Genomic DNA, 12491 nt, shown 5'->3' with positions numbered 1-12491 from the left:
GATGTATCACCAGATTACCCACCTCGGTAGACATAGCTCCACACGATACAGTTGGCTTGCTCCGATCAAAACAAACGCACATGAGCAGCGGTAGAGAGGGGGAGGAGGCCGCCGCAAGTGAGTTTTTATGACCTTGTTGTGAAATATACGCCCCCCCACAGCTGTAGGGGGAGCTCGTGGGGAAAACATGCGACAACAAAAGGGAAAATCAGCGAAGAAGTGACTAGAGTTCGCTAGAGTTGCCGAGTTCTGCTTTAAATTCATGGTAATTCAAAGAAATTCCACACAGTCACACAACAGAAAGAATGTGTCGAGTCTCGCATGCATTCAGTGTTAGGAAGGTTACTTTGGAAATGTTATTGCTTACTGTTATTAGTTACCCATTATAAATGTGGTTTGGATTACTTTATTTGGATAACTTTATCAATGCAAAGCTATTTCGTTTTAAGTTGATTAGTAACTAATTGAATTAAACATTTTACCTCTGTAATACAACTAAATACAATTACATTAATTTTGTAATTTAATAACAGAAATTTCATTTCACATAACTATTTACTCCTCAACCCTGCATACATTTTGTTCTAAAATAGATATTGATCAAATTCTTGAAATAAATTACCCCCCTCAATGTTGTTTAATTAGTTTTGTTCCAATGTAATTTTCATTTCAAAGTAATCACACAAACACAAAGTTGTTGTAAATGCAGTTATCATTTATTCCAATGCAAAAAATTACTGAGCAACACTGTTGCATCTAATTCTCAATAGCTCCTCTAATGTTTTTTCATTGAGTCTGCACCGTTCTGGTCTGAATATCTTTCCTGCAACACTAAAGATTCTCTCAACAGGTGCAGAGTGAAGTTGTAAGGGACTTCTGAAACTTAAAAAGTCCAGTGTTGCCCATCAAATTGTGCTTTCAAACAAAAAATCCACCTCAAATTGTTTTAAATACCATTTTAAATACTTGGTTAAAGTAAAGCATTCAAGGAAATGGAGTCATGTTCCATCATGTTCCACAAAATTACAATTACAATAAATCAAACTTAATTATTTGTTCTGTGACTAGAGCTTTTAACATTCATTGCTGGGGGAAAGCATATCCTTTTAATGTAATCTGTACAAGTAGTTCAAACTAATATCATTTATAATGCAATCATATCTGACATATACTGTAAAGCTTCATTGTTAAACACTTCACTTAAAATATGTACATGAATTTCTTTGAATTTTTATTGAATTGCAATTCTGCTTCCTTTAATTCAAATTTGAATTGTAATTCTAGATCCTGTTTTTGACATCAATTCAAATTCAATTCAAATTCAAGAATTTAATTGGAATTAAGGAGTCATGTGCACAAGCCTGATATGTATGTATACAGTACTGTACAGTACTGTGTGTGCATATATATAGTTAAATATATTTATTATTAAAAATATATATTATTTAAATAGCCTAGATTTCACCATTTTGTCATATGTCATTTGTCAGTCTGAGTTATTTTAGTATTATTTATATATTATTAAAGTAATTATTATTGTTTTGAATGTCCTTTTATTTTTATATTTTAAGTTTACATTTGAATTTTAGTTTTAAGTTTTTGTAATTGTGTTATTAGTATTTAATTAATTGTTTTTAAATTATTTCTATTATTAAAAACAAACAAAAAAATCAGAAAATTTAACAAACAAATTCTGTTCCTTAATGACAACATCCTGCAGGAAGTGACACCATAACGAAGTATCAGCAATTTGATTAATTATTGAACATTTTGGACTTGTATAGCTTCTTTCTTTAAGTTAGAGAGTTTAAAAGGTACTACATAAGATGAATCTCCCAGGTATTACAGTCTTCTTTTTTATTTCACTTCATTTCTTTGTCTTTCATGAGCTCAGCACTGTGACAGATGGCACCTGGTCCCAGATCAGTGTGGAAAGGTTACTTCTTACCCGGAGGTAGAGAACAGCTCTTGCAGAATAGAGCAGCAGCCATTTCATTTCCACTCTTAATTATGCTGTTAACGGTGCAAAATGAGCCAACGGACCTTGCTGAAGGAACACAGCACTTCATGCATACAGTCCCATTACAGAGAGTGTGGTCTTAAGCATCTCTTTGAGCAAGAGAAAAGGTCACAAATGTGTTTGAACGTGTATGCATGAGGAAAGTCAGCGGCCCCACCCTGACTTTGTAATGCACGGCGAGTATGTGGGCGATTAGACAGTTACCCGCCTCAATTGCACACTGGGAACCCCTTGAAGGAGCTGATGGAGCTACCTTAACGGTGACCAGCGCCCCTCTCTCTCTCTCTCTCTCTCTCTCTCTCTCTCTCTCTCTCTCTCTCTCTCTCTCTCTCTCGTTCTCTCTCATTCTCTCTCTCTCTCTCGTTTTCCCTCCTCCTTTTTTTGTCTATGTGTTGTTTCTCCCTCTTCCTTGCGGGCTCCATCCATCAGACTGGCATGCGTGCAGCCGCCCCACTCTCAGCCACCATATTTCACCGCCTGCCATCAGAGGCCTGACAGCCTTGCGCTCACTAGGAAATTGCTTTGGCTGTGAGCGGAATTTCAAGCACCGGGTGCTGCCCGATCTCTCCCCCCACTCTCATCTCTCTCTCTCTCTCTCTCTCTCTCTCTCTCTCTCTCTCTCGCTCGGTCTTTGACTCCTGATGTTTCTCTTTCTCTCTCGCTTGCTCTTCCTTACTTCTGCTTTACCTCCCTCTCCCCACGACCCGCGGGATTCGAGGTGCGCTTCGGAATGTGTAATGAAGAAAGAAAAGGTTTGCTGTAGATGGAGAGAGCGCGAGAGGGGGTCAAAGGGTAGAGGAGTGGGCCCTGTTATGCCTGCATCAGACGCTTACAATGTACACAACGGATCGAGAGAGATAGGCAGCCTCAAACAAAATGGCCATTACTTTGTTGCCGTATAGATACGCGTAGCAGGATGCTCCTTTTGATGCCTTGTCACCGAAGTGCTGTGACTCACTCTGTCTCTCTCTCACCCACACACAATAACACACACACTCACACACACACACACACACACCGACGAAGCGCATCAAACGGCAGCCCTCATCGTGGCGACACCTCATTCTGCTCGACAGCGTGATCCTCTCTCGACACAAAACCACACACAAGTGTCTCTCTCATCATCTTGCCAAGCGCTGGCTTAATGATGTGGCAGCCATGATGGAACAGCAGTTTCCTGCACTGCAGTGCTGTTATACAGTAACTGAGAGAACACAGAGCCAAAATGGCGCGTGGGCGGATTGAGAGGGGGCGTATCTGAAGGATTGTCCTCTTTTTGAGCACTTTTTTGAGGATGTAAACACTTCACATATGTCTGTTTATTCTGTTTTCATGGAAGTATAGTTACGTTTTCAGTCTTACTTGTTGAGATATTTCTTTCTGGTTTCACTTTGCCATTTTTTTCTGAATTGAATTTCTACTCCGTGTTTAGTTTTTGGTTTTTTTTGCTGACAAATATTATTGTATGTGTTTCCCGGTCCATATTAATCATTTATTCTGCATTAAACGGCTGAAATCCGGCCTGCGGTTGAGGTAGTGAGGCGTGCCTGCTTCGCTTGCTGACTCAGGAACATGAATTAATCCCTCTAAACTATGGCAGTTGTGACAGCTGTTCTATAAAACACCCAGGAGTGCTGTTGCTCTTTCACAGGACCGTGATGAATAATGCTGCACTTATTTTTGCACACAGCATAGTTTGATAGTTTAATATTTAAGATGTTTGCTTGCTCTGTGTTTCTACGGACAGTCAATCTCTCGTTGTATGTGTTAACTGCAAAAATGAAAATGTACTCACCCTCGTGTCATTCCAAACCTGAATGACTTTCTGTCTTCCCTTGTGCACAAAATAAGGATGTTTTTAAGAATTTTCTTTTATCCAATGAAGTTACACTACCATTACGTACCATTTGGAAATTCTCTTTTGCTTATGTCTGCATTTATTTGATCAAAAATCTATCTTGTGAAATATTATTACAATCTAAAATAACTCTTTCCTATTTTAATATATTTTAAAATGTAATATATCCCTGTAATATCTAAGCTGAAATTTCAGCAGCTCTTACAGTACTTAATTTTTTGTGTGGAAACAAAGTATTTATTTGCAATAGAAGAAAAGCCTTACTGACCCCAAACTTTTGAACTGTAGTGTATATTATGAATATGAATATTGTGAATATGAATGTACATATGTACATAAAAAATTACTTCTTTTTGTAAAGATTAATTCTCTTTTGTTGAAGTGCTGAGTTTTATTTATTTATTTTAAATATTGTTCACAGTGTGTTGTCTCCCTGTTCATCTTTCCACCTCTCTGTCTGGTCTCTCTCAATCATTTTGTCTCTCTCTGTCTGATTTACAGAAAGTGAGTTTGGAGTTCTACATTGACGTGCACGCCCACTCCACCATGATGAATGGCTTCATGTATGGTAACGTCTTTGAGGAAGAGGATAGAGTGCAGAGACAGGCCGTCTTTCCTCGACTCTTGTGCCAAAACGCGCCTGACTTCTCTCTTGTGAGTCTCAAGGGTATTACCTTTTATTGCTTGTTTTGTTGAAAAACACAAAGGCCCTCAAACTGCTGTATGGTTGTTGTTGTTTTGTTTTGTTTTGTTTTGTTTTGTTTTGTTTTAAGTTTAAGTAATATTTACAACTATTCTATTGTTGTCCTTTTTGCTACTTTGATGTATGTACATACTAGAGATGCGCGGATGGGCTATTATTTCATCCGCAACCGCATCACAAAACTCATCATCCGTCCGCCATCCATCCGCACCAACGTTTTTGACCAATTTTCAAAACCGCACCCGCTCGCCATCCGCTGATTGGTGTATACATATATTTTTCATTGGATTGGTTCAACCGCCCGCCACCCGCCTGAATTTAATTAAAATATAATTTTTCGTCACGTCATCCGCCCGATCCGCGGTTTATCCGCGGAGTCCGCGGCTGTAACCGCAAACCACGCATCTCTAGTACATACAGTATGTTTACATGTTGCCTACATAAGCATCTTGGCTTAAAGCATTAGCTCACTCAAAAATGAAAATTCTGTCATCATTTACTCACCCTCGTGTTGTTTTAAACCTGTGTGACTATCTTTCTTCTGTGGAACACAAAAGGTCGCGACATTCAAAGTCAGTGGCTCACAATGTTGTTTTGAATCCCGACATTCTTTCAAATATAACCTTTGGTGTTCCACAGAACTTAGGAAATCAGACAAGTTTTGAATGGCAAGAGGGTAAATGTTGACAGAATTCAAATGTTTGGGTGAACTGTCCCTTTAATGTGTTGTAGCATATGCGGCGTTAACTTCTAGGCCACGGCTCTGATAGATTTAAGGGCCTTTCTCACTGAGCGCGATTAAGCAACACAAATGTACGTCGCAATGACGCTCTTGAATCGAAATAATAGATCCCTATGGAGCGATCAATCTCAACATGACAAAGCGAGATTATACATTTTTTTGACCAGTGTCGATTTCTTTTTTTCCGGTGCTCCGCGATGAAACAAGCCATCCAATTACATTTGAGCTTACCCAAGCCAAGTGGTGGCGCTGTTTTGAAAACCATTGTAAACACCCAAGAAAAGTATTCCGGAAGAGAATGGATGTTGATTGTTATCATTGGTGTCTGAGAAAATATTTATTTTTACATGTACTTTATTCAGATTATCTTTTTTATTCCTTTTCCACTGAATTATGTGATCTGAAGAGCTTGGAACAGCGTACAGAGCGCTGTTTTCTTCTGTGCGTGTGTGTGTGTTATGAGTCAGAATATCAATCTTGAATCAATCTTTTCACGTTCAGTGTGAAAGCTCCGGTCCTTGGACGATTTGTTTGCTTTTATCATGTCACGCTCAGTGTGAAAGGATCTTAACTCTCATTTTTCTGAAAAATACTGTGAAATATCTCGTAAATTGTTAATATGTTACTATTGTGTTATGTGTGACTGCATGTAGGATACAAAATTAGGAATGGCAGCGTAATGTTGGCCATGACGTTACCAGAGATCATTAAAGTTTCTCTCTGCCATTACACTGATAGGTTCCTTTTTCTTCAGCAAAAGAAAATCATTGGCTGAATTTCATCTTCGTCAGCCTTTTCACTCTTAGCTCTATACTCATTAGCAAACGGCGCATGGAAAAACGTTATTGGTATTTTCTCCAAAAATTCAATACACCCCATAAATTAGTACATTTTTTGTTTCCAAGATGAAGCGCATCAACACAAGCTATTTTTCCAGGTGCCGGCAAGTAACCTTTTCAATTCTGCAGAGCAAGACAATAACCAGACTCAATATTGCTGATGAGGTGTCTATATGAGAGGAGCAGAGCCACTTTAACCATTTGCCACGGTGAAGCTCTTTTGGATGAGCCAGGAACCGCATGCTGATGAAGACACGCTTATATACGTCTGAAAAGATACATGAACCATCCGTGCACCCAGTGCCTTCATAACAGAGCTGGAGAGATATTATTGCGTCTGCTCATCGGCACAGACCGAATCCTCTCAACCCCTTCTCATTTTTCACTTGACAGCTATATTAATTGGTAATTTCCTCACAGTTTTCAATGTCAAAATGGGATAGCATGAATCAAGAAGATTGGTTGTTCTTTATTTGCTTTTGTTTGTTTACAAATTTCCTTCTGGTTTATTTTTCGTCTGTATTCAGAGGTATCGTTTGGAATGATGTGTCTTCCAGCTCATTGCATCCCTTCCACTCTTTTACCATTCTTCTTTCTTGTTCCTCTTTTCATTTGGTTCCATTATAGTTTCCAGAGGATCTCATCATTATGATTATGATGTTTTGATTAGGATGGATGGTTGCAAAAAGTAAAAATGTATAGTAGCTTGGTAGATAAACTTTTGGATGATTGGTAATGAATAAATGTATAGATAAATAAATGAATGGACAGATGAATGGATGGTTACAAATGGATAAATAATATGGATGGATATTTAATGGATAGAAGGATGAACAGATTGATTGATCTTTTAATAGATTGATAAATTCAGATATTGAAGGATGGATAGAAGTTGGATGGATTGATTGATAATGAATAGATAAATGTTTGTATGTTTTATGGTTGGATGGATTGATAAACTTAAGGCCATGATATACTCACAGCAAAGGTGTTTACCAGCCAGAGCGAAGTTTTCCAGAGAGTTCAAGATTTTTACGAACTCCCGAAACGAACACAAAACTTCATTTCGGCTTGATTTAGTTTGAAATGAAGTTACACCAGTCTGTTCTTTGATTTTGTGTGAAGTGTATCAGGGCCTTTATAATATATGGATAAATTAATGGACAGAAAATGGATGGATGGATGGATGGATGGATGGGTAGACAGATGGATGGATGGATGAAAAAATGGGTAAATAGATGAGTATATATGTAGATGGATAGGCAGGTGGATGGAGAGGTGGATGGAAATATGGGTAGATAGATGTGTAGATGGGTAAATGAATAGATTGGTAGACAGAAAAACGAATGGATGGATGGATGGATGGATGGATGGATGGATGGATGGATGGATGGATGGATGGATGGATGGATAAAAAATTACTATGAATGGAAATGGATATGAATGGATAGACAAGTCGATGGATGGACAGATGGATGTGCTTGTTTCCTGGAGGGCGGAGTTGTGCGAGTGCGTGTGTGTGTGTGTGTTTGTGTGTGACCTCAACACAGTGTTGTATTTTGCTTACCTACAGTTTTACACCAGTGATGGTCCCATTGTGGAGGTCCCCCTCTCCCCTCCCTGCGGCCCCTTATGCTCGGTGTCGCTCTCTTTGTCAGCATGCAGTTCCTCCAGCCTGCAACAGTGACCTTCAGCATGCAGGAAGTGTGACATTTCAGTAGCTCAGCCAGCAGAATACGGGCAGAGGACTAACCTTTATTGCCCAGTCACCCATCTAGAATTTGCAGACTTCTCTCATACTTACACAAAGAGCCGTTTTTCACAGCCTATGAATATTCTCTGCCTCACAGAAAAAATGTCACCACATTATTTATGATTCTTTATAAATGCTGTTTGTGTTTTCTGTGTGTGTGTGAGAGAGAGTGTGTGTTTGCGTGCTCATTTTAAGGTTAAGCTCTGTTTTTGTGGATCTAATACATTGTGTGTTTTGAAGCTAAGCTCTCTGATGCATTGTTATGCATTTGTTTTGTGTGTGTGTGTGTGTGTGTGTGTGTGTGTGTGTGTGTGTGTGTGTGTGTGTGTGTGTGTGTGTGTGTGTGTGTGTGTGTGTGTGTGTGTGTGTGTGTGTGTGTGTGTGTGTGTGTGTGTGCGTGCGCGTGTCTGTGTGCGTGTGTCTGCGTGTGTGTGTGTGCGCGCGCACCTGTGTGTGTGAGTGTGTGTGTGTGTGTGTGGTGACAGGAGGGCATAGAGGGCAGGTCTCCAGCTGGCATGTTGCCCTCTCTCTCTCTGCCTATTCAGCACACAGCCATCCCAAAGTTCATCCGGCATATTGAGGGAGCGCTGCCTCTGGAGAGAGTCATGTCTCAACTGCGCTTAGCCACCAGCTACACGTCACACTGACACTAGATCAGTCACTTTTCTTGGGCAAAAGCAAACATTTACCAGCCATTATAGCTGAGCCATGGAAAGGCACAGAAAGTGCAGTGTAAGCAAGCACACAACTGCAGGAAAAGTGGAGAGCAAGGAAAAGTTGCCAGCAAACTTAAGTACTTTTGTAATGGACAAAGTGGCATAAATTATCAGGCCAATCCAATGCGATCCATAATTAGTTTCCTAAATCCAATCAATAGCTTCCTCCTTGTGGCAACTCTGAGCCTAGTGTACAATAAAATCGGTTTTGTGGGGGGGCTAACTTTTCAGGCTAACTATTGTGCTATTTTTATTTTTTGTCATTCTCCAAAAGCTGCTGATATGAGTGTGTGTTTGTGGTGGTCTTATGAAGTCCCTTCTTAGTTTTTGTTTTTTTAGTGCAGTGTAACACCAGAGATGGGACCATCAACACACAAACAATACTGTATTCTTTTATTTTCAATTCATTATTATTTTATATTATTTTTACTATAATATATATATATATATCTTTTATCTTTGTTCATTTTTATTTATATTTTATTTTATTAAATAAATAATATATGTTTAGATTATTTTAGATTTAATCATTTTAATTATATATAAAGTAATTAATTTCACTGTTCATTTCAGGCCACTGTGTTCTTGCTATGAACATAGCCTTTGATACTGAAATAGTTTTTGTTGTGGTTTCTCTCTTTTGTGAAATCACTTCTCAGAGATCTTTGATGCCAGAAATATTAGACTTTATTTTACAACAAAGCCGAGCATCTCCTGCAGAAGATCACTCCAGACCTTTGCTCAGCTCACACATATGTACCATACATCCTTTTCCAAAGATGGCAACACACCCTATAGATATTTTTGGGTAAAGGTCTTGTACCACCATGTGACATACTAAAATAGGATTTTCTTCTGCAGCAACATTCCAGGCCTTTCTTCAGGCTTCCAAAAGTCAAACCTCACACACAGAGGAACTAATAGTGTACAAATATATAGCTAAATTACTTATTTTCTAAATAATAAAATCTTCTACATTAGTCAGTTATTTAATAAATAATGCAATATAATACTACTAAATGTCAAATCAAAGTCTCAAGCATTTTTAACAGTTTTTATATTGCATATATAATAACTATATACAAAAATAGTGTAACAAGCATATTTGTGCTTTTATTTGTTAATACTGACAGTTGTTCATGTATTATTTAGTCACCTTCTTTTTGGACCATTAGTCAACAAATCCTCAGTAAACACAGCAGGTGTCACGATCATTGCAGGTAAGGAGGAGATGCCCTTTTAATTTAACCGAGCTGAGTGCTCACTAAAAAACCGCTCACTCACACATCTTTTTTTCCCCAAGCAATTTCATGTTCATTTATATTCAAACGAGATCAAACGTGGTGATTTCTGAGTAGGCGAGTTGTTTACTCCATCCATTTCCACTAGTTTGACCCATTCACGCAGATAGGCGGGCATTGAAAGAGTTATCAGCCAATCACAGCTATGTTTTCATGGTTTCCCCACTCAAACAAAGCTAAAAAAAACATCCCTGCTCCCAAGTAAGTCTTATTGTTCTTCTCTATTCTCTCTGTTTTACTGTTATTAATCATTCTGTTGTATTATCTGTGTGTCTCTGTGCAGTCCAGTACAACGTTTAACCGTGATCTGGTCAAGGCCGGCACCGGCCGACGCTTCCTGGGTGGTCTGTTGGACGACACGTCGTACTGCTACACGCTGGAGGTCTCCTTCTACAGCTACCTGACAGCAGGAACCACCTCACCTGTGCCGTACACTGAGGATGGCTGTATCCTTTCAGTCCATGCACTGTATATATATACATGTTTAATTCAGTGTGTTACTTGAAATTTAATAGCAATTTCTGAGTGAAAATGGTTTCAAAGTAAATCCTACACCGTTTGTTTAGTGTACTATTAAAAATTTGTATGCATTTAAATTAATCAAAAGTGACTGTAAAGACATTTATAATGTTTAAAAAATGCTGTTCTTTTAAAATTACTATTAATTAAGGAATCATAATAATAAAAAAAAGTATCATGGTTTCCACAAAAATAGTAAGCAGCAAAACTGTTTTCAACATTGATTATAAGAAATGTTTCTTGAGCGAGGTCTGCTACCCTTCACGTCACCTCAAAATAGTCACTAGTGAAGGATTTGGGACAGTGTGCATTGAGATGAATGGGAACTCTAACAGATAGTTTTCTCCAGTTTTTATAGACTTTGCACACTTCTGTTTCTCTCTGTTCTCCTCAGGTATCTCTGACCCTGAAACCTCCTGCTGTCTGAAAGATAAAATGAACAGATGAAGGACGAACTTCTCATTTTGTTTCGCCTCTCCAAATTTGTTCTGTTTCATTGTGAACTGATCAGGTTTTGGGTCTTTAGATATAGGAACCACAGGTCGTTTTATTGACAGAGAGGTATTGATGAGGAGCTGGATCCTGTTGGTTATAAGTTGTTTGTGAGTTGGTTTGTTCAGTGACAAGCAAACACCCCGGTCACTGTATCTTCCCTAAAGAGTCTTGATTCAACTAGAACGATCAAGAACTCCACTCTCATTGAATTTTCCCCTTCATGAGGAACATATGGCTGGTGTAAAGACCCGATTTTCTCGAATCGATGCTGCAGCTCCGTAGACAAAAGCCAATGACTTGTGCTGCCGTCTTACTTTCTGAAATTATCTCTCCAATGTTGGTGCACCGAGCGACATACTGGGTGGTGTCACGGTTCGATAATGAAGGCTGGGGTGATTATGTCACACTATTGAAGCTCGGTTCTCTTCCCTGCATTTAAGCTGCATGCCGGTCGTACAACTCCATCCCCTTATTTACCAAGAGCAATGCTTACTCATTGATCTCTTAATTATTCTGGGAATCATTATCAGAGAGCGAGGCTTTGACCCAGTTGGCTGTTAGACGCATGAGAGACGTCGACTGGCCAAGTCGTGTCGATGAGGATGTGGTGTGAGCGTGCCGTGTCCATGTGAGTATCTGTGTGTTCATAAGAACATAATGCATATGTTTCGATGTGAAAATAAGGCCAATTTCATCAACAATCAGGCTGATTTCTAAGGGTTAAGGTTTATCCTGCTTTAAAACCTACTTCTGAGCAAACACCAGCAGATGTACATTCCGTTTTTTGATTAGGGGCAATTCTAGGACTTTAGTACCAGTTGGACTCATTTAGGGAATATTTTTTTTCCTTTAATTGGAACACCTTAGCAATGCTCAGGACACCACCAAGAATACCCTATCAGTGCCTAGCAAGCTCATAGTAACTGCCATAGCAACCACCAAGAACACCTTGGCAACTGACTAGCTACTATTCTGAATACCCTAGCAACCACCCTGAACACCTTAGCAATTGCTTAGCAACCACCCAGACCACCTTAGCAATTGCCTAGAAACCATCCAAAAAATACCCTAGCAGACGCATAGCAACAACCCAGAACACCTTAACAAACAACTAGCAATACCCAAGCAACCACCTAGAATACTGCAGCAACTGCATAGCAATCATAACAACCAATGCCTAAGAAACCACCAAGAATACCCCGGCAACTGCATAGCAATCACCCCACAAACACATTAACAACCAATGCCTAAGAAACCACCAAGAATGCCCTAGCAACACCCTAGCAACCACCCATAATACCCCTGCAACTGCATAGCAATCATTCAGAAGAACTTAACAACCAATGCCTAAGAAACCAATAATTCCTTAGTAATGCCATAGCAACTACCCAGAACACTTTAGCGGCTAGCAACTGCACAGCAACCAGCACTGACCAGATGAAGGAATAATATTTAATGAGTACTTTCAACGAATGATTAAGTATTCACAGCTAAGTTAATAACAGAGGCTAAGATATTAACAGGGAATAAGATAAAAGAGCCTAA

The 12491-nt window shown here is 39.1% G+C and overlaps 1 protein-coding gene across 1 annotated transcript in view; it reads left to right on the top strand.

The window, feature by feature from the left end:
* Positions 1-12491, top strand: part of agbl4 (AGBL carboxypeptidase 4) — a 337210-nt gene that overhangs the window by 307492 nt on the left and 17227 nt on the right. Inside the window, exons 10-11 of the mRNA XM_082188305.1 lie at positions 4380-4532; positions 10216-10378. Of these exons, the coding sequence (XP_082044431.1) occupies positions 4380-4532; positions 10216-10378 (316 nt within the window). The remainder of the gene's footprint in view (positions 1-4379; positions 4533-10215; positions 10379-12491) is intronic.

Source organism: Leuciscus leuciscus (genome assembly GCF_965113295.1).
Source record: "Leuciscus leuciscus genome assembly, chromosome: 13".
Classification (NCBI taxonomy): domain Eukaryota; kingdom Metazoa; phylum Chordata; class Actinopteri; order Cypriniformes; family Leuciscidae; genus Leuciscus; species Leuciscus leuciscus.
This window is presented reverse-complemented; position numbering and strand designations above follow the sequence as displayed.